The sequence below is a fragment of the Eptesicus fuscus genome, chromosome 19, assembly GCF_027574615.1.
Source record: "Eptesicus fuscus isolate TK198812 chromosome 19, DD_ASM_mEF_20220401, whole genome shotgun sequence".
NCBI lineage: Eukaryota > Metazoa > Chordata > Mammalia > Chiroptera > Vespertilionidae > Eptesicus > Eptesicus fuscus.
In genome coordinates this window covers 47825231-47850145 of record NC_072491.1, presented here as the reverse complement: position 1 = coordinate 47850145, position 24915 = coordinate 47825231, and the positions used below count along the sequence as shown (strand labels likewise).

Here is a 24915-nt window from a genome sequence, read left to right as displayed (position 1 = left end):
TTAGCAATGAAAGGCTTAAGAGATAAAGGACCTTTTCCTTGGCCAGCGACCCAGCGCAGGTCACCCCCAGGGTGGACAAGGCCTGGGGGAACTCCCGAACTTCCCGCGAAACTGCCGCGCGGCTCTGGGTCAGACCATCTGAGCGGAGGGGGGGCACCGCGCGAGGCCCGCGTCCGCCTTCTGCGAGGCGCCGCGCGCGGAGCTCAGTCCCCCCTGTCGGTGCGCAGTGGCGCCGCTCCGAGGCGGAGCCAGGCGGAAGCGCCGCTGTGATTGGTGAGGCGCCGCCGGAAGCGGTGACGGCGGTGACGACTGCGCGGCCGGCGGGAAACCTGGTGCCGGGCTCGTGAGGTGTGGGAACGCAGCCCGCCGAGTGCAGCCGGGACCCTCGTGCGTCGGGAGCAGCGGCCTCCTTCCGGGAACCCCGCAGAGCGCTGCGAGGGCGTCTGTGCGGCACAGCAACCAGAAGCGGGAGCGGCGTGACCCCGAGTCTGTCGCGCAGGTACTCCGAGCGCCATGTCGTCCCCGGCGTCGACCCCCAGCCGCCGCGGCAGCCGCCGCAGGGCCACGCCCGCGCAGACGCGTAAGTCTCCCCCGCGAGTGGGCTCAGCCGCGCGCCCCTCTGCCCCCGCCTCTCCGCTCTCCGCCTCCGGCCCTTTCCCGCCACTTCTGAGAGGCATTGGCCTGGGCCGCTGTCTCCGGTCCCGGGAGGATGCCAGGCGGACGGCGAGCGTTTTGCTCGGGGCCTGCTGGTCCCAGTGGGCAGAGACTTTCTCGCGAGGCAGACAACGCTGGACGCCCATCGCCCACCCTTTCCAGGGTTTTCCTAATGTCGACCGGGTGAACATGCCCGTCCTCGCTCCCTTCTTTCGGTTTGGCCTGCGTTGGGAATTAGACTTCCCGAGAGAAGCCCACATCCGGGAAGGCCCGCCGTGAGGACTGATGGCCACCTTTTCTGTTTTGCATGTCACAAGCTCGGAGTGAGGATGCCAGGTCCCCGCCCTCGCAGAGACGCAGAGGCGAGGACTCGACCTCCACGGGAGAGCTGCAGCCACTGCCCACCTCGCCCGCCGCTGACCTGCAGAGCCCCGCCGCCCCGGACACGCTGTTTTCCAGCCCGCCGCCGATGCCCGCGTCAGGTGTGTTCGGACCCTGAGCTGTCCTGTGGCTCATGGACAGGAGAAGCTTCCGCGTGGGACGGTCCGCGTCCGGGAGTAGTGAGCAGATAAAGTGGTGCTTTTTTATTATTATTGATTTCAGAGAGAAAGGGAGAGGAAGAGAGTGGTAGAAACATCAGTGATGAGAGGGAATCATTGATTGGCTGCCTCCTGCACGTTGGGCCGAGCCCGCAACCCAGGCATGTGCCCTTGACCACCGGAATGGAACCTGGGACTCTTCCCTCTGCAGGCCAACGCTCTATCCACTGAGCACCCCGGCCAGGGCTAACCATGGTGGTTTTTATAGAACATTCAGTAGACCTCAGAATCTTAACCAGGAGAGGTTACAGTAAACAGCCAGTTTGCTATTGCATTTAGATGACTTAGATCAACAGAGAACATGCTGTATTTTCCGGTATGCTACCAGACTTTCATTGTAAACATCCACATGTTGTTTTTATAGCTATTCCCCTTGACTTTGATGTTAGTTCACCACTGACATATGGCACTCCCAGCTCTCGAGTGGAGGGAACGCCCAGGAGTGGTGTGAGGGGCACACCCCTGAGGCAGAGGCCTGACCTGGGGTCTGCACGGAAGGGACTGCAGGTGGATTTGCAGTCGGATGGGGTGAGTACACAGTACAGTCTTCTGATAGCGTGGTTTGGGAACATAACATGGTTCATTAACGTGGCTCTGTCATATTTTTCTGTGTAGCCAGCAGCAGAAGATATAGTAGCAAGTGAGCAGTCTCTAGGCCAGAAACTTGTGATCTGGGGAACAGATGTAAATGTGGCAACATGCAAAGAAAATTTTCAGGTGAGCTATATGTGTTCAAATTCATACGCTTAAGGCTGAAAATGCTGGGGGAAAGTGTTAATTACCTATATTTAAGTAGCCATAATACCTAGCAGTAGATTTTATTTTAATTAATTTCGGAGAAGAAGGGAGAGGGAGAGAGAATCGTGGATTGGCTGCCTCCTGCCCGCCCCCACCCCATCCCACCCTCACCCCACCCCCACTGGGGATGGAGCCATGACCTTCTGGTTCACTGGTGGATGCTCAACTACTGAGGCACTGGTGCCAGGCCCTGCTGTTAGATTTTTATGCGGCTTAGAATTGTTGATGTTTTCCTGCTTTGTAATAGTGACATACTCCTAACTTTGTATTTTGAATACTTGCTTATTCCTCAGTGCATTAACCTTAATATTTTTCTCTCCACATCAAGAGATTTCTTCAGCGTTTTATTGACCCTCTGGCTAAAGAAGAAGAAAATGTTGGTATAGATATTACTGAACCTCTGTACATGCAACGACTTGGGGAGGTAATTATATATTCTTACTTACAAATTCAAATTATGCATTTCAAAATAATCAGACTATAACTTGTTCATTTGATCTTGTAGATTAATGTTACTGGAGAGCCATTTTTAAATGTAAACTGTGAACACATAAAATCATTTGACAAAAATCTATACAGACAGCTCGTCTGCTACCCACAGGTAAGAATTTGTCTTTGACCTTGATGAATTACAATAAACATCTGGAATATCTTAAGAGTTTCTGAATAGCAGAATTTCCTCGGTGGTAACAGAATATGCCTCCAAGGCAAAAGAACTTTCTTTAGAAAGCAGTGTTGAATCTCCTTTAAGATAAGCCCTTTTCACACCTTTAACATTTGAATTCATTTTGTTACTAAGTAAGAGCCCAAAATATGCCAGTACAAACTGAAGGCACTATTTATATATAACCACATTTAACCCCAATGAGAGCATGCAGACGTAAGATAATTGAGTAAAGCCACGATTTATACATGGTATGTGTGTGACTAAAATAATGCTTTTGGATTATGCCATGTGGTTTTGTGTGTACCCTTTGCTAATATGAAGTGCTTTATGTTTAACCGTAAGATGGAAATACAAACACAGCCTGGTATCCTCTCATTTTTTATAGGAGGTTATCCCAACTTTTGATATGGCTGTCAATGAGATCTTTTTTGACCGTTATCCTGACTCAATCTTAGAACATCAGATTCAAGTAAGACCATTCAATCCATTGAAGACTAAGAATATGAGGAACCTGAATCCAGAAGGTAATTTTTTAATTGATTTTAGAGAGAGAGCAAAAAATGTTATTTATGCGTTTATTGGTTGACTTTTGTATGCTCTGACTGGAGATGGAACCCGCAACCTTAGTGTATCAGGACAATGCTCTAACCCAGTGGTCAGCAAACTCATTAGTCAACAGAGCCAAATATCAACAGTACAACGATTGAAAATTTCTTTTGAGAGCCAAATTTTTTTAACTTAAACATCTTCTAACGCCACTTCTTCAAAATAGACTCGCCCAGGCCATGGTATTTTGTGGAAGAGCCACACTCAAAGGGCCAAAGAGCCGCAGTTTGCCTCTCTGTTGACTAATGAGTTTGCCGACCACTGCGTAAGGCATTACCCTTACCCAGAAGTTTTGACTTCAGGTTAAAGACATTAGTACATTATTAAAATGTTTTTTAAGTGTTTTTCCTTAAGGCAGCGATCAGCAAACTCATTAGTCAACAGAGCGGCAAACCGAGGCTCGCAAGCTGCATGTGGCTCGAGAGCCGACCACTGATCTAACCTGTATGATTATGAACCCACCAAGCCTTTTTTAACTTAACTGAAATTATATAAAAGATTATGTAACTGTTCTCTATCTTAAGGTGAACTTATCCTAATACTATAATTTTACGCTTTCTCAGAATCACTGTAGAAAACAAGTACAAATATAATCCCTGCCCTAGAGCTTAAAAAATAAATCTAGTTGGGAAAGTAAATGAAAGAAGAGGTAGAATAACTGAAGAACAGTGCGGGAGATGTCTCAGTCTGGGGAGAGAAGGAAAGCACTGGGCCCAAGTGGGAAGAACTCACGGTGAAATAGAAATTGGGATTAAAGCAAGGATTTGGAAGGCAGACATGAAGGAATTCTCTCTAGACAGCAGAAAGAAGGGATATAGCCAGACACAAGGAAGCAAAACAGAGTTATGTGTGCACAGTAAGTGATGGCGCAAGCAGGGAGTTTGGCAATGTTGCATGGAAGTTGGAAAGCTTAGGTCCTAAAGAGCTTTGAATTCCAACTTAACTGAGATTTTTATTCCAAAGTCTATAGGGAGCCATTGAGGAGAAAGATTGACCACTCTTGAGAAGTTCATGGTCGGTCCAGTGTGCAAAGTATGTTGAGGTTCCATTAGGAGACGAACAGTAGCTCAAATATAGGGCAACTGGATCCTAAGCTGGACAGTGGCCATCAGAGTAAAAATACAGGACAAACATATTTGCCATGTATAAAGATTGAGGTATAAAAGTTATTGACAATTAGTGAGCACTGCTTTAGGTAAAAGTATAAAAGACATAAATTTCAGTCAAAGAAAAGACAGCAATAAACATGAGCAAGTGTTGGACTTCACTACTTATTGAAGAATTGTAATTTTTTTATTTTATTTTATGAAATCAGCACCTGGCATCATCTCTGATAGGAATTCTGGTGGGGACGTTGGAAGTGCTTAAGGGATAAGACAATCTATAAGGCCAGCAATAGCTGGCTACACTGTTTTGTTGACTAGAAATGACAGTGTAACTCGTTTAGAGCCAGCAGTGGGAATTGAGGAAAAAGTTGGGGAAGGTCCAAATTGCAGAGTGCGAAGTAACTATAAAAGGCCTTATATAATGAAGATTGGCTAAGTTATATAGTGCTTATTCTGTCAGATACTATTCTTTAGGCTTGTATTATATAAACTGACTCTTAATCCTCAACAACTCTATGAGGTATATGTGCCCCCAAGGTCCAGGCCAGGTGGCTCTAGAGTCCATGCTTTGTACATACACTGAGGCAGCAGGACTTCCATGTGGCACAATGAGTAAGAGGAAGGCCGTAGGACAAAATAGGCAAAAAGCATAGTTTCTCATCTGAAACTCGAAAGTGGAGGCAGCTGAGAAAAAAGGTGGATAGGGGACTCAGGAAGAAAGAGCCAGAGGTTCATTGGGGTTGAGAGGAAGGCAGACTGGACACAAGATGGGCATTCTAGGCCAGACCTGAAGGTAGTCAGAAGTTCATGCCCTGGCCACAGTGCCTACCTGTTACCCCAGCCATTACCAGGTACCTCTGCCCCTCCAGATAGGAATCTTCTTTGCTTGACAGCAGACCCAGACCTGCCTTGGCAGGAATTCAGCCCAGGGAGATACCACATCTGATGGAGCTGAGGGCAGTGGCTAACGGACAAGCCGACCTTTCTCTCCTTCTTGCAGACATCGACCAACTCATCGCCATCAGTGGCATGGTAATCAGAACATCCCAGCTTATTCCAGAGATGCAGGAGGCCTTCTTCCAGTGCCAGGTGTGCGCCCACACAGCCCAGGTGGAGATGGACCGCGGCCGCATCGCCGAGCCCTGTGTATGTGAGCGCTGCCACACCACCCACAGCATGGCACTGATCCACAACCGCTCTGTGTTCTCCGACAAGCAGATGGTACGTGGCCGTCCTGGGTGCGCTGGGTGGCCCTCCCTTTGGCATGTTTTGCCTTTTTGTTCTGCTTTGATCCGGATCCTCAAAACACCTAAAACACTTCTCCACTGTGAAGCCTTAAAACCCTGCTTCCTAAGGTGTTCAGCTACTTCAGTCCTCTCACTGTAGGATTTGTTACAGGGTTGTGGGCTGGATACCTGGAGCACGTTTAAGGCTTCCACTTTGGGATGGCAGTGTCCCTGCTTTATTGCCAGTGAGCATCAGTTCATTATATATTTCACATTCTCATGGCATAAAATACTTTATAACAAGAGATAGAGTGCATTCTTTCACCATACGCATTTAAATTTAATGGTCGACAGATCAAATTAGTCTCTTTGATTTATTAAATCAAATATAACGAGATGTTTCTATGGGAACTATTTAAGATTATAAGATTTTTAGTGTTTTAAATAAGATTATATAAAATATTTAAGATTGGTAAAATTATTAGGTTAAATTCTGTCATTTTTGCAAGTGTTCCACTGGTAAAAAAAAAAAATGGGTTGAGAAATTTCTCTAAAGTTCTCACAGATTTTATTGTATAAGAAGTTTGATCTTTTACCTCTCTAATCATGAAATTTTTAAGATGAAGTTTTTAAAATGACAGAAATAAGTGGGGAAATGCAGAAAAATTGTTTTCTATGATTGTAATGGTGTAAAAGTATGCACAAGGACTTGTTTTTGTTGCAGTGTTTAAATAATTGTAATGTTAAGAGAATGTGTTCAAAATACTACAAAAGGTTAATTTCCCTTATTGGGAGTCAATAAGAAAAATATTAACAAATGTGAAAAATAATTACTAACCAAATAATTGAAGATTAAATTAAGTTGTAAATTGTATCTAATATTGGTACAAATTATTGGAGCAAATCCTCAGCTCACACCAGCATGGTGTTAAGAGCTGGAGATACAAAGGTGGAACCCCTGCTCCCAAAGAGCTTTAGTGTATATTCATAGAATGCTTCAAAGACTCCCAAACAAACTTAGAATAAAACCTAATGTCTTAAACTCATCTCCAAGACTATAGGGCTCATCATCAGCCACAACACACCTTTGTACCCACAGACCTCATTGATGACTGTCTCAACTACTTCCTTACACCTAGATCATCAACCAGGCTCAAGCCTGCTGTAGGACCTTTGCACTTGCTGCTCTTTTTTTTTTTTTTTTCTTTAACATGTTTTTATTGATTTTAGGAAAAGGAAAGGAGAGAGAGAAACATCAATCAGCTGCCTCCTGCACACCCCCTACTGGGGATTGGGCCTGCAACCCGGGCATACAAACTGGTGACCTCTTGGTGCTTGGGACGATGCTCCATGAACTGAGCCACACCTGCCATGGCTGCACTTGCTGTTCTTTACATTGAGAGCACATACTTCCCCCCTAATATCCTTAAACCTCTGCCCAGAGGTCACCTGATTTGAGAAAGGCCTTTCCACCCAGGAAATCTACTAGAAGTAGCTTCTAAAAATATAATTAGAAATATAGACAAACATTTATGCAAAGGGATACCCACTAAACCTTAAAATGGCAAAAAATAGTCACCTAAATTGCTGCCTTCCTATTCCCCCAAATAGGGGAATATTTTTGAGGCATAGTAATCCCTCCTTCGGAAAACTGCTGTTTGAACTAGTCTCTTATTCTGTATGTCAACTCTGTTATTTTTAGACTGTAAAATAACTTTTTTTTTTGCTTGAATAGAAAAGATAAACTTAATTGTCTAACATTGCAAGCTAACCATCTAACTGATGCGCTGATATTGATGCCAGGTGCCTGTATAGATATGATATGTACTCAGAGTTATAAGTTGTCTGTATAGATATGACAGGTGTTGTTAGATATTATATGTACTCAAGGTTACAAATTGTCTGTAAAAATAACTTCCACAGGGACCTAAAAAAGATATAAAAAGAGAATGCTTCCTCCTTGGGGTGTTCAGAATTTGACAGAGGTAATCTTCTCTGAACCTGCGTGCAATAACGATGACTCCTAACAATTGTCTCATTAAGGCATCTTGTCCAGCTCGCTGATTTGTGTTACAACAATTTAAGTAAATAACATGTCATATTAAAAGCTTTTTTAAAAACCTAACTACCTAGAGATTAAAATAAAGAACAACGTTTTAAAAAGTAAAGATTCTGGACATCAAAAGTAGTTTTTTCTTAAGTGGTACAAAGATTTGCTCTTTTTCTCATTTGCTGACTTTCTGTTTTCACTGCTCTCTTTTCAGATCAAGCTTCAAGAGTCTCCCGAAGATATGCCTGCAGGCCAGACTCCTCACACTGTCATCCTTTTTGCTCACAATGATCTTGTTGACAAGGTTCAACCTGGGGACAGAGTGAACGTTACAGGTAAGAATGTAGGTTGTATTAATGCAATAAGCCTCTCTTGCCTTTTTTCTTTTTTTCTTTTTTTCCATTGATTTGTTGTTTTTTGTTAATCCTCACCTGAGGATATTTTTTCATTGTTTTTCAGAAAGAGAGAGAGTGGGAGGGAAGGAGAGAAAGGGGAGACAGAGAAAAACAAAGACATCAGTGTGAGAGAGACACATCAATTGGTTGCCTCCTGCACTCTTCCTTAACAAGGGGGGAGCAGGGACCGACCCACTACCCAGGTACATACCATTGGCCATTGATTAGGAATCAAACCCGAGACCCCTTTGGTGCAAGAGCTGATGCTCTAATCACTTAGCCACAACAGCCAGGGCTCAATTGATTTGTTTTTAGAAGGGGAGGGGAGGAGAGAAATATCATCGATTGGCTGCCTCCTGCACAGATTGAGCCTCCAACCTGGGCATATGTTTTTACCGGGAATCAAACCAGCAATCTTTTGGTGCACAGCAAAACGCCCAGCCAATTAAGCCACTCTGCCAGGGCTGTCTGTCTTTTATAATCACACTTATTGGTCAGTCCTTACACTTGGTCATGAATTGGCATGGGGCTTGGTCCTGCCTCCAGCTGTCATTCAGATCTAGAATGGGCTGTCCTGCTTTAGTCACTTTCTTCCTAACCTGGCAGGACAGTACATATCAGTGCCTTGTCCTTGCAGTCACTTGCTTCTTGCTGTTGCAGTAACCCAGAGCTGTGTGTGTATCTTGAATGATAGTGTTGAGAAAACAACTTCAGACACTGCCAAGATTTGAGCTATGCCAGCTGCTCCAGGAAGTAGGTCTCACCAACTCTGGAATTTTAAATCTATTTATTTCCTAAATGCAAAGTTAAGGGTTAACATTTGTTATAAAAAAAAAAATGGATCAGAGCACCCTGCTTCCAGTTACATTATGGTATTTTTAGAGATGAGGAAGCTGAGATTCAGGTAAGTACTGATCAATGTAGCTAAAATTCTACAGTAATTTGTGGAACTAGGACTCATGCTCTATTATTGCCGAGAGGGTACTCTTTCCACTGCACCACATGAATGTGTCAGTTTCTTTTGATGCTTCATAGCAGTGTGGGCACTTGGCTTCTTGGGGATGGGGGGTAGTTGTGTTTATGGCAGGCATAGTTCTTGAGTGAAGGCAGTGTGGAAATTGCATCCAAGGAGCAGCTAAGGATCCTGGGCAGTCAGTCCATCTGTTCCATTCAGTGACTCTGGACTTTTCATCCTGTGTCTTCTCCAGTACGAAGTTTAGTAGTTGCCACTAGCAATCTTAAGTTAGTAAAGTACGTGTAGTGTTAAAAATTGAAAGAATATGTCATCTTTAGTGAAAAGGATAGGTAATCCTAATTCTGCCCCCTACTGCTCTGAAACCTTTGATATTATATTTTATTAATAGATACTTTTATGTTAATAAAAGTATATTACTTTATCAAGTATTTAATCCAATATGTTTTTAATATATTTTTATTGATTTCAGAGAGGAAGGGAGAGGGAAGGAGAGATAGAAACATCAGTGATGAGAGAGAATCATTGATTGGCTGCCTCCTGCACGCCCCCTACTGGGGAGCAAGCCCACAACCCGGACATGTACACTGACGGGAATCGAACCATGACCTGCTGGTTCATAGGTTGATGCTCAGCCACTGAGCCACACCAACTAGACGCCAGTATTTTAAATTGGAAATTGGAATTAATGTGATGATACACGTTAAAGTACTTGTGCTGACATGTAAAATAAGTATTATCATTGCTATTCTGTGAAGATGAATAATTATAGGCATCAATAAAGATAATGAAATCACTTTAAACATAGTAAACATCCTATATAATAAAGAGCTAACATAAAAAAAAAGAGCTAACATGCAAATGGTTGTCACGCCATAATGGCTCAGATACTCAACACTGGGGAGAGGAATGGGGACCAGCCAGGCTGTGGCCCAGGAGAGGGACAAGCCACACCCCGCAGTCCCAGGCGCCAACAGCTGGGGCTGTGGCCCGGGAGAGGGACAAGCCGCCCGCCCTGCAGTCCCGGGCACCTGCAGCTGGGGCCTAGGCGAAGCCAACTGCCCATGGTTCCCTGCGGCTGCATCCAGCCAGAGGGAGGGAAACCCAGGTCCTGGGTGCTGCAACTGGCTGGAGGAGGGAGTCCTAGATCCCAGGTTAGGGGTGATCAGGCCAGCAGGGGAGCAGTTAGGGGCAATCAGGCAGGTAGGCAAGTGGTTAGGAGCCAGTGGTCCCAGATAGCAAGAGACCGTTGGACATCTCCGAGGGGTCCTGGCTTGGAAAGGGTACAAGCCAGGCTGAGGCCGAATTTTGTGCGCTGGGCCTCTAGTAAACATAATAAACATAGTCATCCATCCCTAATCTGTCTTTGTGTGAAAAGTAGTGTGTATTCTAAGACTTACATATAAACTGATTTGTATGTTTTGAAAAGAATAACATTGACCTGTTAAATAAACAAAGGACAGGTGATCTTTGTTGTGAAAGCTGTGAGGGAGAGATTAGATATTTTCTCCTCAAAAAGCAGAAAGAAAGAAAGTTGTCCTGGAGTTCAAGGATTTTAGTTTGAAATTTTAAAAAGATAAACATCAGATTTGGGAAATTTTTGTTCTTGGACAATGGATGAACTAATGGTTGAAGAGATGATTGTTCATCTAGTTTTTTTAATGTTCTTAAGTTGTATTCTTTAGCAAGCAGGCTGGGGCACAACCATTCATCTAGAAATATGTCCTATTAACCAAATACAGTCATTTATTCTAAATCGTCTTTTCACATTTTACTCAGTAGATTGTCTTATTGTTTGAAATAATTTTTAAGTGATTTTGAAAAGACTTGAGCTTCCTTTCCAAGTTTTTGGTACAGGATTTTAGTATTTAGTTCTGATCAAATAATTACTAAGCAGATTGTCCACTTAAGGGAAATGAAAATACTACTGGTATTTATTGAACACAGCCATGAGCCAAGCATTGTTGTAGAAACAAAGTAATTTCATTTAAACGTAAGAATGATTATATGTAGTGTAGTTATGCTCATATAGGTGCCCAAGGTCACAGTGCTAATAAGTGGTCACAGATGAAACCCATTTTCAGAAACCTGTGTTCTTTCCAACTTGATCCTGTCCCCTTTGGCGGAGAACTTTACAGTGTAACCCTGAACCTACACCCAGGGAGGCCCATGAAGGCAGTGTGCTGGGAAGCCAGTGCCAGCTGTCAGCTCCAGTGCTGCCCGTTGTCTGCACTGCTTAACTGAGCCCGTTAGTGGAAGTTGAAAGTATGTATGTCTCGTGGTTGTGCCCTCAGGCATCTATCGAGCTGTGCCTATTCGAGTCAATCCAAGAGTGAGTAATGTGAAGTCTGTCTACAAAACCCACATTGATGTCATTCATTATCGAAAAACTGATGCAAAACGTCTGCATGGCCTTGATGAAGAAGCAGAGCAGAAGCTTTTTTCAGAAAAGCGTGTGGAATTGCTTAAGGAACTTTCCAGAAAACCAGACATTTATGAAAGACTTGCTTCAGCCTTGGCACCAAGCATTTATGAACATGAAGATATAAAGAAGGTAACAATGGAGTTTTAAAATATATATATTTTTTTTTTTATTGATACTTAGATAAATGAGAGGGGAAGAGAGAGAAATAACAATATGAGAGCAGAACAGCGATTGACTGCCTCTTTCACGCCCCCTACCAGGGATCAAGCCCACAACCCAGGCATGTGCCCTGACTGGGAATCAAACCAGCAGTCTTTTGGTACATGGGGATGATGCCCACCTGAGCCACATCGGCCAGGGCAGTGATGGTGGATTTTTAATTTGTGGTTGAAAGAAAGTTCTTTGTGATCAAATAATGTAAACTGAACACGTCAAACATGCCAACCGCGCGTGGTGTAAACATCCATCTCTTCTTCCCCCATGGCCACCACCCCTCCCCACCATAAAGAATAAGAGCTACTGCCTATTGGGCAGAGCAAGGAGCTCACAACCTGACCTGGATATAGGTTGAGGAGAATCACAGCATCATTGTCCATTTCTTTATCTCCACACCAAGCATGTCAAACTCGCGGCCCTCAGGTGGCATGCCTCATTTATTTGATCCATATTAGCCTTTGAGTTTGACATGCTTGCTCTACACCAAACTTACATGTTACCGTATCTAAGAAAAGGCACACATGCCCAGTTTGCGTGGCTCAGTGGTTGAGCATCAACCTAAGAACTAGAAGGTCACAGTTCTATTCCCAGTCAGGGCACATGCCCAGGTTGCGGGCTCAATCCCCAGTGTGGGGCGTGCAGGAGGCAGCCAACCAATGATTCTCATCATTGATATTTCTTTCTCTGTGAAATCAATAAAAATATCTTTTTTAAAAAAGAAAGAAAGAAAAGGCACACAGTCAGAAGAGGGATTTACATGACCACCATTCTGACATGGTTGTGCTAATGTATAAATTAGTGATAACTTGAAGCAGTGTCACGTTCATTTTTCTATACCTTTATTTAAATTTCTTAATTATAACTCATAGAGTAGAAAAGTACCTCTAACATTTAAACTATATCTCAGTTATTCTATAGTAAATGAGAGTTGACACATGTTTCTTTGTTTAGGGGATCTTGCTTCAGCTCTTTGGTGGAACAAGAAAGGATTTTAGTCACACAGGAAGGGGCAAATTTCGTGCTGAGATCAACATTCTGCTGTGCGGTGATCCTGGGACCAGCAAGTCCCAGCTACTGCAGTATGTGTACAACCTGGTCCCCAGGGGCCAGTACACATCTGGAAAGGGTTCCAGTGCTGTCGGTCTCACTGCATATGTAATGAAAGACCCCGAGACGAGGCAGCTTGTGCTGCAGACTGGTGCCCTTGTCCTCAGTGATAATGGTATCTGCTGTATTGATGAGTTTGACAAGATGAATGAAAGTACAAGATCGGTATTGCATGAAGTCATGGAACAGCAGACCCTTTCCATTGCAAAGGTGCGTCACATTCTCCACCCATAAATGTGGACACATTTGAAATGTGTAGACACTTGAAATAAAGCATCTGTGGAACTGCAGTGTTCTTGGTTCTAAACTCTGGGACACTGGTAAATGCTTTTACTATCAGATTGCAGCTAAATCTCTTGAGTATTTCTTACAGGATCCTCTTTCATTCTTTTTGCTGTACTAACTCATTAATGATTTTGTCCTAAAGCTCATGCAAGAGGTTTAGTTTCTGAGAGAGATGCAGTTATAGCATATACAGTTATCTAAAACTCAGTCCTTTACATGAATCCAAGGACAGGGTATTGTCCCCAGTGGGACAACAAGGTGGCGTGGCTCTTGGTGACATTGGAGACAGGGTAGAGGCCATGCCAGGCAAAGATGTCTCGCACAGTTCAGCCATCATTCAGGTGAGACATCTAACTGCACTGTTTTCTCTGACAGGCTGGGATTATTTGTCAGCTTAATGCACGCACTTCTATCCTGGCAGCAGCAAATCCTATTGAGTCTCAATGGAATCCTAAAAAAACTACCATTGAAAATATCCAGCTACCTCACACCTTATTATCAAGGTATGAAAACATTTTTATTTAATAGAGATGTTTGGTCTTTACTTATTTGTAGAATTTTCAGAGTAGGGTTAAGGAAAGGAAATACTAATCAACAACTGTAAATAATATCACAAACTCTTGAATGCAGAAGTTTTCAAATTTGGTTGGTGAAGGGTTTTCATGGCAAGGACTGTGTTTCTCTACTCAGCTATGGGCAGCACCTTAACACATTGCGGACGGATCACGAGAATGCTCGTGTTTTCTGTTCTAAGGCTTATGGCCAATCACGAGAATTCTTTAAAAAGATACTAGCTTGTAAGAACATGTAATAAATAACTTCAAAATGCAATGGGTATTTAATTTTAAACCGTGCCTTTAACATTTATGTAAAATGTTTTTTGTACTCGTTCAATAGAAACTTATCTGGCCACTGGGTAAAGCTAGCAATAAAACTACTAGTCCACTCCATATTCATTTGATTTTTGAAGCAATTAGGACATTTCACCTTGGCACCTATTTCAGAAGCCCTTCACTCACTACTCTTAGATTATCTCAGTCCTAAAGCCACTATTGAGAATCAACCACTATACTCTGTTCTACATGTGGTAGATAAGGTTCTGAAAAGTTAAATTTTTTAAAGCATAATCATATAATCCCCAGTTTTGCTTAATCCACTACTACAAATATTCATAAAATTATTTTGTATTTTTATTGACTTTTTGACCAAATAGTTATTTTTTCCCTAAGCAGTTGAATGTATTTTTATTTGTATGCTAGAGGCCCGATGCATGACATTCGTGCAAGGGGCTTGTCCCTCACAGCTGCGGCCGCTGCCTCGGCCCTAGCAGCCTGGCTTGGACATCCGGTCTAATTGGCATATTAGGCTTTTATTATTATAGATTCCAGACTTTAAAATTATAGTAACATTTCCCTCAGGGAAACCATAATTCTTTGAATCAGCTGTTTCTGGCCAGAAGAATAGTCACTTGGATGGGAACAGAGCAGGGTGAATTGGATTGATCTGAAGGCTCGGTAGGCAACCTGGATAGAAGGGGCTTGGGGAGAATCCTCAGCAAGCCTGAGTAAATACCATGTTCACTGTACATGCCTAGGTGGCCCAGGAGCAATTTTTAAATTATGCTTACAGGTATATTGGTGTCCCAACTATGAACACATTGCTTTTACAATATTTCCTCAGGTTTGATTTGATCTTCCTCATGCTGGACCCTCAGGATGAAGCCTACGACAGGCGTCTGGCTCACCACCTTGTGGCTCTTTACTACCAGAGTGAGGAACAGATGGAGGAGGAGTTCATGGACATGGCAGTGCTAAAGGATTACATTGCTTACGCTCACAGCATGGTCATGCCTCGGCTAAGCCAGGAAGCCAGCCAAGCTCTCATCGAGGTAACACATGTCCATGTTTAAAGCCTGAAAAAAATGTCTCTCTACAACTATTTTTTTCTCCTTTGTTGCAAAATGATTTTTTCAAATGTAAAAATCCCTCTTTTTTTCAAATGTAAAGAGAGGGTTAATTTATATAGGTTGTACACACTTACATTTAAATACTAAGTATAGTGGATTTAAGATCAGAATATAGGAGTTGAAGTATAGGTCATTCTACTTAGTGACTTTGTAACTCTGGACAAGTAATCCAGTTTCTCTGAGCTTCCATTTTCTTATTTCTAAAAAATAAAATATTTTATATTCACTTTTCAGTATCGCTTACATAGGCAGCAGTGCATGATGACACATTAGGTTATTCAAACATTGTCATAGGAAGAGGATTTTTATGGGCTGTGCATCCTAATGAAGCTCCCAAACTATTCAAAAGTTGCAGATAATATTAAATTTCCATATGTATTATTCTTGTTTGTTGTTGTTAATCCTCACCAGAGGATATTTTTCCATTGATTTTTAGAGATAGTGGAAAGGAGGGGGAGAGACAGAGACACATCGATTGGTTGCCTCAGGCCTGGGCATCAAGCCGCAACCAGTACATGCCCTTGACTGGAATCGAACCTGGGACCCTTCTGTCCGTAGGTTGATGCTCTATCCACTGAGCCAAACCAGCTAGGGCCCATTTGTATTCTTGACGGTTGCTCAAAAAGAAATAAAACTATGTCATGTATATATATAAGTTTACTATAACTTAACCTTTGTAACATCTCAGTATTCTTTTGTGTGCCTTACTAAATGGGTCCTCAGCGAGGATACAATTTGGAGTCAGTGCCTGAGGAGCATTTACAGATAGGCATCCTGATTGTCTTCTGCTCTGACTGCAGCCTGCCCCTTAGTCCTTTGGGTACTGGGCCTCACGTACTTTCACTCCCATTCTCCAAAATCACATCGGATACCACCTTCTTGGCTTTGAGGCACAAAGCTTGATCTCACTTTTCATTCCCCTCAGTACCTGCACATGGCAGCCTGGCAGTAGTTTTGTTTATTTAATAGAATCCTAAATGTTTGAAGTTCAACCACAAAACTAAGGTTATTGTTAACAAGGAATTTTGGCTTTTTTTTTTTTTTCTGTCTACACAGGCTTATGTAGACATGAGGAAGATTGGTAGTAGCCGAGGAATGGTCTCTGCATACCCTCGACAGCTGGAATCTTTGATTCGCTTAGCAGAAGCCCATGCTAAAGTACGGTTTTCAAGCAAAGTTGAAGCAATTGATGTGGAAGAGGCAAAGCGCCTGCATCGCGAGGCTCTGAAGCAGTCTGCCACTGACCCCCGCACCGGCATTGTGGACATATCTATTCTTACTACAGGTTTGTTATTTGCATTAAACATAAAAGCACATGAAAATTATGTGATTGCTGTTAAATGTAATTGATATTATTTTAGCATTCAGCCACTATCCCCTAACCTTAATGGAAATTTGAGACATTTCACTTTCATATAGAAGAAATATTTTCATTAATTTCTTTTAAATTAGGAATGAGTGCCACCTCTCGTAAACGGAAAGAAGAGTTAGCTGAAGCTTTGAGAAAACTTATTTTATCTAAAGGGAAAACGCCAGCTCTAAAATACCAGCAACTTTTTGAAGATATTCGAGGACAATCTGACATTGTAAGTGTTCATATGTATTTTATGTGTAATAGAGTTTTTTCTCTTATTATTGGCTTTCAGGTTTTTTTCTAATCTTTTTCTTCATTTATTGAGTATTAAATGTTAAGGATAATGGAGAAAAGTAATATCACCCATAAACCCTTCATCAAGAAGTAATCACAATTAAAATTTTATTTGCTGCTTTTATAACTTACCTATGTGTATATATTCACATGTGGTCTTTTCTTTGAAAAAACATAGTTGATTATATTTATGCTGCTTTGTAACTTGCTGTTTCTTTTAAATAACAAATTAACATAAACACCATCTGTGAAGGCAAATAGATTTAATAATATTAATTGTACTGGTTGGTATCATTCTTTTGCATGCATATTTCATCATTTACTTAAACAGTTGTTGCACATTCAGGATGTTTGCGGTTTTTTGCTATTTTAAGTAGTATTAACTATCAAATTTATCAGATAAATTTGTTTTGGGGATGAAATACTCAGGTGCCCTTCTGTGAATAAGTAAAATTGAGTTGTTTAGTGAAAAGAACTCTGATGGCCAAAACCAGCCCTTTGTCTGCTATCATAATTCCCCTTCACTTATGTATTATCTGTGGCTGCATTGGTAGTTGGGGGCACAGTTGAGTAGTTAATGACAGAATGCCAAGTCTGTGTTATTTATCATCTGGCTTTTTACATGAAATGTTTGCCACTCCTAAGTTGGGACATAGAAATGTACACAACCACCAAAAAGAAAAAGATTGGTGGTTCTTTAACATTGAAAGCATTGTATCTCTGTTACAGGTAAAGGAGTACTTGATATGTGTAAAATATTTGTTTCTCCTTTTTCCCAAAGGCAATTACCAAAGATATGTTTGAAGAAGCATTGCGTGCCTTGGCTGATGATGACTTCTTGACAGTAACTGGAAAAACTGTTCGTTTGCTCTGAAGTACTTGTGAGCAGTGCTTGTGTGTTCTGCTTATCTGCACTTGCTTGCATATGTGTGTGGCATATGGGCCAATCAGCTGCCACTGCTGCCTTTACTGCAAATAGACTCTTAAAGTCATTATTTGGCTCCATAAAATTTTTCTAACCTGGGTCCGATTTTTGTAGAGAAATGTGTTTTCATTTTTCTAACAGTAAGTGAAAATACTATGCCAGTTTACAATAGAGATTCTTTTCTTGAACTGCCACTTCTTCTCTTTTTTTTTTTTTTGAACTGCCATTTCTTTAATACCAGGACTTTATTTAATCTGTATTTATATTCAGATGGCAGGATGTCAGACTTTTAATAAAGATGGCAGTCGGGGTCATGGTTTTGGTGCTAGACATTGTAAAGGCAATCATTCATATGCAGGAGGTTTTTGTAGTATGAGATAAGGTTTAGCCAGGGCATATCATTCTGATTGGGGTAATAAAAGATCAGAGCCTTTCTCCCTGATGTTACTCTCAGGTGTAATTCTAGTGGCTAGTTCTCATGGCTACTATCATATAAAAAATGGATGTTTAAAAAGCATTAGGCTCTACGTTAACTTCTTTACTACTTTATCCTAATGTGTAAAACTTTTTCCTAAATAAATGATAGACTTAAGTAGTAATTGTTTATCTGGCATTATTTTTAATTAAGAAAGCTTTAATAAATACTACATTCGTGGCTCAGTGGTTGAGCGTCAGCCTGTGAACCAGTCTGATTCCCGGTCAGGACACCTGCGCAGTTGCAGGCTCGATCTCCAGTGTGGGGCATGCAGAAGGCAGTCAATCAATGATTCTCTCTCATCACTGATGTTTCTATCTCTCCCTCTCTGAAATCAATAAAAAAAAATGTATTTATGTATGTATAAATACTGCATTCATGAAAATTTATGATGGTAAGTACTTTATAAATCTTCAAAGAAACTAATAAGAATTTTACTCAACAATTATTTAATTCCAGCAGTCATTATTCTTATAAAACCATCATAATCTGAAATCTTACATGGAAATACTGCTGTAATAAATAATCCCTGAAACATTTAAGTCATTTTATGAGTTAGGCCTATTTAAGTAGACTCTAAAATTGATTAATAAGCTATTCATATAAATGATATATCTAATTGAATGTTTAAACAGCATTAAAATGTTAATATTGGAATGAGAGAGCTCATTTGACCAAACTTTCATTTTTATGAATCATCATTCTTTGCTGTCCTTGATAGGTTTGCAAAAACATCTTATAGTTTGGAGGAGGCAATCGTTAGGTTGGTGTGTCACCAAAGGATGCAAGGCAGACAGGCCACCAAGTGGCTTTACCAAGGGGGTTTCCTCAGTGAACTCACTGATAGGAGGTGCTTTTACACAATCCTCAGCCACTCTGGAGGACCAATTCTCTCTTTATAGATGATGGAGGCAAGAAGTTCCATCTCTTGCCTGAAGACCCAGCAGCAAGACAGAAAGCTGAAATTAAACCAGTTGTGTCTTCTGACTTTAGAACTTAACCATGCTGTGCTCAGGCTACAACTCAGGTTTTAAACTCTGTTCATTCTTTTGGACACACTGTTTACACTTCCAAAATCATGCAAAGAAGGTTCCCTGGTACTTGTCACATGGTGGGTGTTCTATAAATGTTCCATTGAGTAGAGAAGTCTTAATTTGTTGAACTGTGTTCTTGCAACCACATGGTTTTCAGACATGAAGTAAGTTTTATTCATATCTGTAATACTCTCAACAGTATAGATTTTTAAAAAAACAAAAACTGCCTTGGACTAGAGCCGTGGTCAGCAAACTGCAGCTCACGAGCCACATCCGGCTCTTTGGCCCCTTGAGTGTGGCTCTTCCACAAAATACCACGGCCTGGGCAAGTCTATTTTGAAGAAGTGGCGTTAGAAGAAGTTTAAGTTTTAAAAATTTGGCTCTCAAAAGAAATTTCAATCGTTGTACTGTTGCTATTTGGCTCTGTTGACTAATGAGTTTGCCGACCACTGGACTAGAGCATCTTCCCCATTTGCACAAGGTGGCATATGTTGTGAAGATTGAGAGCATAGGTGTGGGCTGCCCAGGTTCAAATCATGGCTCACCATTTATTCTCAGCATGCAATGCTTATTGATAAGTGCTCAATGTTGTTACTATTAACAAAGAGAATGGGTAGGACAATATAATTTCAGCTTAATTCCTATGAATTCGGTGTTTTAAAACACTAATGTAATTCCATTTGAACTTTTCTCTCTGACACCCTGAAAGATACTCAAAGTTGTTAATTAGAGTGACTTTATTTGATTTATATAAATATCCATGTGCCATTCTCCTTCCAGCATCCATTATAAATGTAACCAACTTCATGCAAAGGAGTAAAAAATTATCTAGAATGAAGAAATGGAGAACTTAGTAACCCTTAGCACACAGGTTAGGAAATACTAACTTAAAGACAGTCCTGTTACTTATTAAATCTATAAGGTAATTTCTTAAAATATCACTGTTACTCAATTTTTTAACTTTTTGAAATAAATTTTAAACACAACAAAAGTTGTAATAGTATAAATAATTCCCCGTCGCTCATATTCCTTTAATGTTAACATTTTCTAAAATATGTTTTTTTAATCATTTGAGAATAAGTTAAGATGCCCCTCTGCTACTAAATACTTCCTAAAAACTGTATATCCTAAAAACAACACTTACACAACCAGAACAAGTTCATCACATAATAAAAAAATTCTATGTACATTCAATTGTCTCAATAATGTTCTTTAGCAAAAATAAAAAATACATTATTTCTATTACAGGATTTCAGTTCCTTCAATCTGGAACATTCCTCAGTCTTTTCTCATCTTTTCATGACCGTAACATTTTTAAAGGCCAGTAGGTTTTTTTGTGAACTGTCCCTGATTTAGATTTGTCTGATGTCTCTATGATTAGGTTCTGGATATCCATTTTTGGCAAGAACACCACAGAAGTGACACATTGATGAGAGAAACACATTGATCAGCTGCCTCCTGCATGCCCTGAGCTGGGGATCAAGCCCAAAACCCGGGCATGTTTCCTGAACCAGAATTGAACCCAGGACCTCTTGGTACATGGTTCAGTTCTCAACCACTGAGCCATACTGGCCGGGCAGGTTTCTTAATTTTAAATTACTGTTTTTTCTTTTGTAATTTTAAGTATCTTGTGGGGAGATAATCTGGGGCTATGTAAATCATTTCTCATCAAATTTTAAGAGTGATTTACACACACAATTCCCTTTATGCCTAAACACTAGAATTGGTCTTTTTGTTGTTGTTATAAACATCAGCTTATCAGCTTTATGTTTCTGAACTTCTCATCCTGTAATTAGAATTTTTTTTTGTTTGCATCCCCCTACCTAATATCCCTAGAAATTTTTTCAGATTCTGCAAATCTCATAAAATTAAAATTTACATAGGAAATCATGCCTCAAAGGCCCCAAACTCCCAGCCATCGATAATACTCCTGCAGATATACATATTTAATAGGAAGGCTTAACTTGCAAGTACTTACAGAAATGGGAAGGTTTAACTAGAACTGATAGCAACTTAAGATGGCCAAGATGGAGCTCTATTGACACCTAACTTAATTTTTAGCATTCACAATTAGAAAATGCCAGCTCTAAAATTAAACTGAATAAATGGGAAGCTTGATTGGAAATTAGAAGCTTTTTCTACGAGAAGTTAATAAGAACATTTAGAGCCTGTCTGAACTAAGGAAGACTTCTAAAGCCTCTCAATGCCAATGCCCCACTTTTCCTTCAACTGCTCTGCTGTACCTTACTTTCATTGGCTGGACTTCCTCTTCCCTTTCTCTTCCTACCTCCTCCACCACAGCTCCCTACTGATCTCAGGGACACTCTGAATAAAAAACCAGACTTGGAAAAAGCACCCAGAAATTCTGGTAGCTCCCTTGGGAGAAAAGCCAGTCTCAGGCAGAGGGAAAACAGCGATTTTATACATTCCTTGAACTAGGACAAAATTAAGGCATCTACCTAAAAATTTTCTCTGGGACCTTGATGAGTTCACAAAGAAATTTAACTGTTAGAACATATGATTCTGGTTATTCTGACCTATTCCAATTAATACACCTACTGGTTTCTGGGAGCAAAGCAACAGAATTACTAAATAGGGTTTGCTGGGAAACTCCTGTAGAGGAGTCTGTTTTTATTATAGAAAGCCAGGCCACACTAAGAAAGGTTATAGAAAACTGAAATGGATTTAGAAAAAGAAAAGAGCCCTAGCCAGTTTGGCTCAGTGGATAGAGCATTGGCTTGTGAGCTGAAGGGTCCCAGGTTTGATTCCTCAGGGTATATGTCTGAGTTGCAGGCTCGATCCCCAGTGTGGGGCATGCAGGAGGCACCCAATCAATGATTCTTTCTCATTGATGTTTCTATCTCTACCTCTCCCTTTATGAAATTAATAAAAATATTTTCTTCCAAAAAATTGGAGCAGCCCTGACTGGTTTGGCTCAGTGGATAGAGCATCAGCCTGCAGACAGAGGGTCCCAGGTTCGATTCTGGTCAAGGGCATGTACCTTGGTTGCGGGCACATCTCCAGTAAGGGGTGTGCAGGAGGCAGTTGATTGATGTTTCTCTCTCATCGATGTTTCTAACTCTCCCTCGCCCTCTCTGTAAAAAATCAATAAAAAATATATATATATTAAAAAAATAAATAAAAATTGGAGCAGAATTGAATAAAATAAAGAACAAAAAGACTACAAAAAAATACAACAAAGAACTGGTTCTTTGAAAAGATTAATAAAGTTGACAAACCCTTGGCTAGATTCACTAAGGAAAAAAGGAAAACCCATATAAACAAAATCAGAAATGAAAGAGAAGTCACCACAGACATCACAGATACACAAAGGATCATACTAGAATACTATAAAGGACTATATGCCATCAAATTCAATAAGCTGGAAGAGAAATGGATATGTTCCAATGAATATATACACTTCCTAGACTAAATGATGAAAAATTGAAAAATCTAAATAGACTGATCAGCAGTGAGGAAATTGAAACAGCCATCAAAAACCTCCTCTCCACAAAAGTCTAGGACTAGATGGCTTCACCAGTGAACTATACCAAACACTCAAAATTTAAAATGCATCTATCTGAAACACAAAAAAAATTAAAGAGGCAGTACTTCCTAATACATTTTATTACACAGACATAACCCTGATATCAAAATCTGTCAGGATAACACAAAAAAAGAAAACTACAGCCTGGCTGGCGTGGCTCAGTAGTTGAGCGACAACCTATGAACTAGGACAGTGGTCGGCAAACTCATTAGTCAACAGAGCCAAATAGCAACAGTACAACGATTGAAATTTCTTTTGAGAGCCAAATTTTTTAAACTTAAACTTCTTCTAACGCCACTTCTTCAAAATAGACTCGCCCAGGCCATGGTATATTGTGGAAGAGCCACACTCAAGGGGCCAAAGAGCCGCATGTGGCTCTCGAGTCGCAATTTGCCGACCACAGAACTAGGAGGTCACAGTTCCATTCCCAGTCAGGGCACATGCTTGGGTTGTAGGCTGGACCACCAGTGTGGGGCATGCAGGAGGCAACTGATCAATAATTCTCTTTCATCATTGATGTTTCTAGCTCTCTTCCTTTTCCTTACTCTCTGAAATAAATAAAAATATATTTTTTAAAAAGAAAACTACATACCAATATCTCTGATGCATACAGATGCAAAAATCCTAAACAAAACACTAGCAAATAGAATACAACAGTACATTAAAAAAATAACGGCCGAAACTGGTTTGGCTCAGTGGATAGAGCGTCCCAGGTTCGATTCCGGTCAAGGGCATATACCTTGGTTGCAGGCACATCCCCAGTGGGGGGTGTGCAAGAGGCAGCTGATCGATGTTTCTCTCTCATTGATGTTTCTGACTGTCCCTCTCCCTTCCTCTCTGTGAAAAATCAATAAAATATATTTAAAAAATAAAAAAATTAATAGATCACGATCAAGTGGGGTTCATTCCAGGGGCACAAGGATGGCTCAACATATGCAAATCAATCACTGTAACATGCTATGTTAACAAAATAAAGGATAAAAATCACATGATCATCAATAGATGCAGAAAAAACTTTTTGATAAAACACAACACCCATTTGTGATTAAAACACTCAAATAAAATAGGAATACAAGGAAAATACCCCAACATAATAAAGGTGATATATAACAAACCCTGTCAATATTATACGGAATGGAAAAAAACTGAAAGCTTTTCCTTTAAAATCAGGAACAAGACAAGAATGCCTAGTCTCACCACTTTTATTCAATACTAGTGGCCTGGTGCATGAAATTCGTGCACGGGGGGGGGGTCCCTTAGCCTGGCCTACACCCTCTCCAATCTGGGACTCCTGGGGGGATGTTCAACTGCGGTTTAGGCCCAATCCCTGTGAGGTCAAGTCTAAACTGGCAGTTGGACATCCCTCTCGCAATCCGGGACCGCTGGCTCCTAACCACTCACCTGCCTGCCGGCCTTCTCGCCCCCAACTGCCTCCCCTTGCCAGCCTGCTCACCCCCAACTGCACCCCCCCCCCCCGCTAGCCTGCTTGCCCCCAGCTGCCCGCCCTGCCAGCCTGTTCACCCCCAACTGCCCTCCCCTCCTGGCCTGATCTCTCCTAACCACCTCTGCCTTGGCCCCACCACCATGGCTTTGTCCAGAAGGACGTCCGGAAGGTCTCCCGATCTAATTAGCATATTATCCTTTTATTAGTATAGATAGTTCAGGGAATGCTAGCCAGAGCAATAAAGCAAGAGAAATAAATAAAATGCATCCAAATCAGGAAGGAAAAAGTAAAAGTGTCGCCCTGACCAGTTTGGCTCAGTGGATAGAGCGTCAGCCTGCGGACTGAAGGGTCCTAGGTTCAATTCTAGTCAAAGGCATGTACCTTGGTTGCGGGCACATTCCCAGTGGGGGGTGTGCAAGAGGCAGCTGATCGATGTTTCTCTCTCATCGATGTTTCTAACTCTCTATCCCTCTCCCTTCCTCTCTGTAAAAAATCAATAAAATATATTTTTAAAAAAAAAGAAGTAAAAATGTCACTTACTGCCAATGCCATGATTTGGTACATAAAAAAATAAACCTGAAGACTCCACAAAAAAACTATTAGAAAAAAATAAACAACTTAATCAATAAAGAAATTTTAAAAAAAATAAAATAAACAAATACAATAAAGTTACAGGATAGAAAATCAATGCACAAAAGCCCACCGCCTTCCAGTATGCTAACAACAAAACTTCAGAGAAAGAAATGGAAAAACAAACAAACAAAAAAAC

At 41.2% G+C, this 24915-nt stretch overlaps 1 protein-coding gene across 2 annotated transcripts; it reads left to right on the top strand.

Moving 5' to 3' along the window:
• The first annotated feature begins 259 nt into the window (after positions 1-259).
• Positions 260-18241, top strand: MCM4 (minichromosome maintenance complex component 4). 2 transcript variants are annotated; one of them, XM_008143266.3, is made up of 16 exons: positions 260-580; positions 972-1136; positions 1618-1781; positions 1869-1970; positions 2380-2475; positions 2557-2652; positions 3104-3242; positions 5431-5651; positions 7921-8041; positions 11369-11628; positions 12667-13032; positions 13483-13610; positions 14788-14995; positions 16130-16358; positions 16526-16659; positions 17503-18241. In XM_008143266.3, exons 1-16 carry the CDS (start codon positions 514-516, stop codon positions 17593-17595), a joined length of 2589 nt encoding a protein of 862 aa, XP_008141488.2. In that variant the 5' UTR covers positions 260-513; the 3' UTR covers positions 17596-18241. The 2 variants fall into 2 exon arrangements, with proteins under 2 accessions (XP_008141488.2, XP_028003671.1); XM_028147870.2 differs by lacking the exon at positions 2557-2652 and having other exon boundaries at positions 261-580.
• The last annotated feature ends 6674 nt before the right edge of the window (positions 18242-24915 follow it).

Bases quoted from the DNA above. Each gene is read 5' to 3' on its own strand.
- MCM4 (XM_008143266.3), top strand. From the start codon at position 514: ATGTCGTCCCCGGCGTCGACCCCCAGCCGCCGCGGCAGCCGCCGCAGG. The intron at 2,476-2,556 runs GTAATTATATAT...TTGATCTTGTAG, and splicing joins ACATGCAACGACTTGGGGAG to ATTAATGTTACTGGAGAGCC. The intron at 13,611-14,787 runs GTATGAAAACAT...ATATTTCCTCAG, and splicing joins CCTCACACCTTATTATCAAG to GTTTGATTTGATCTTCCTCA.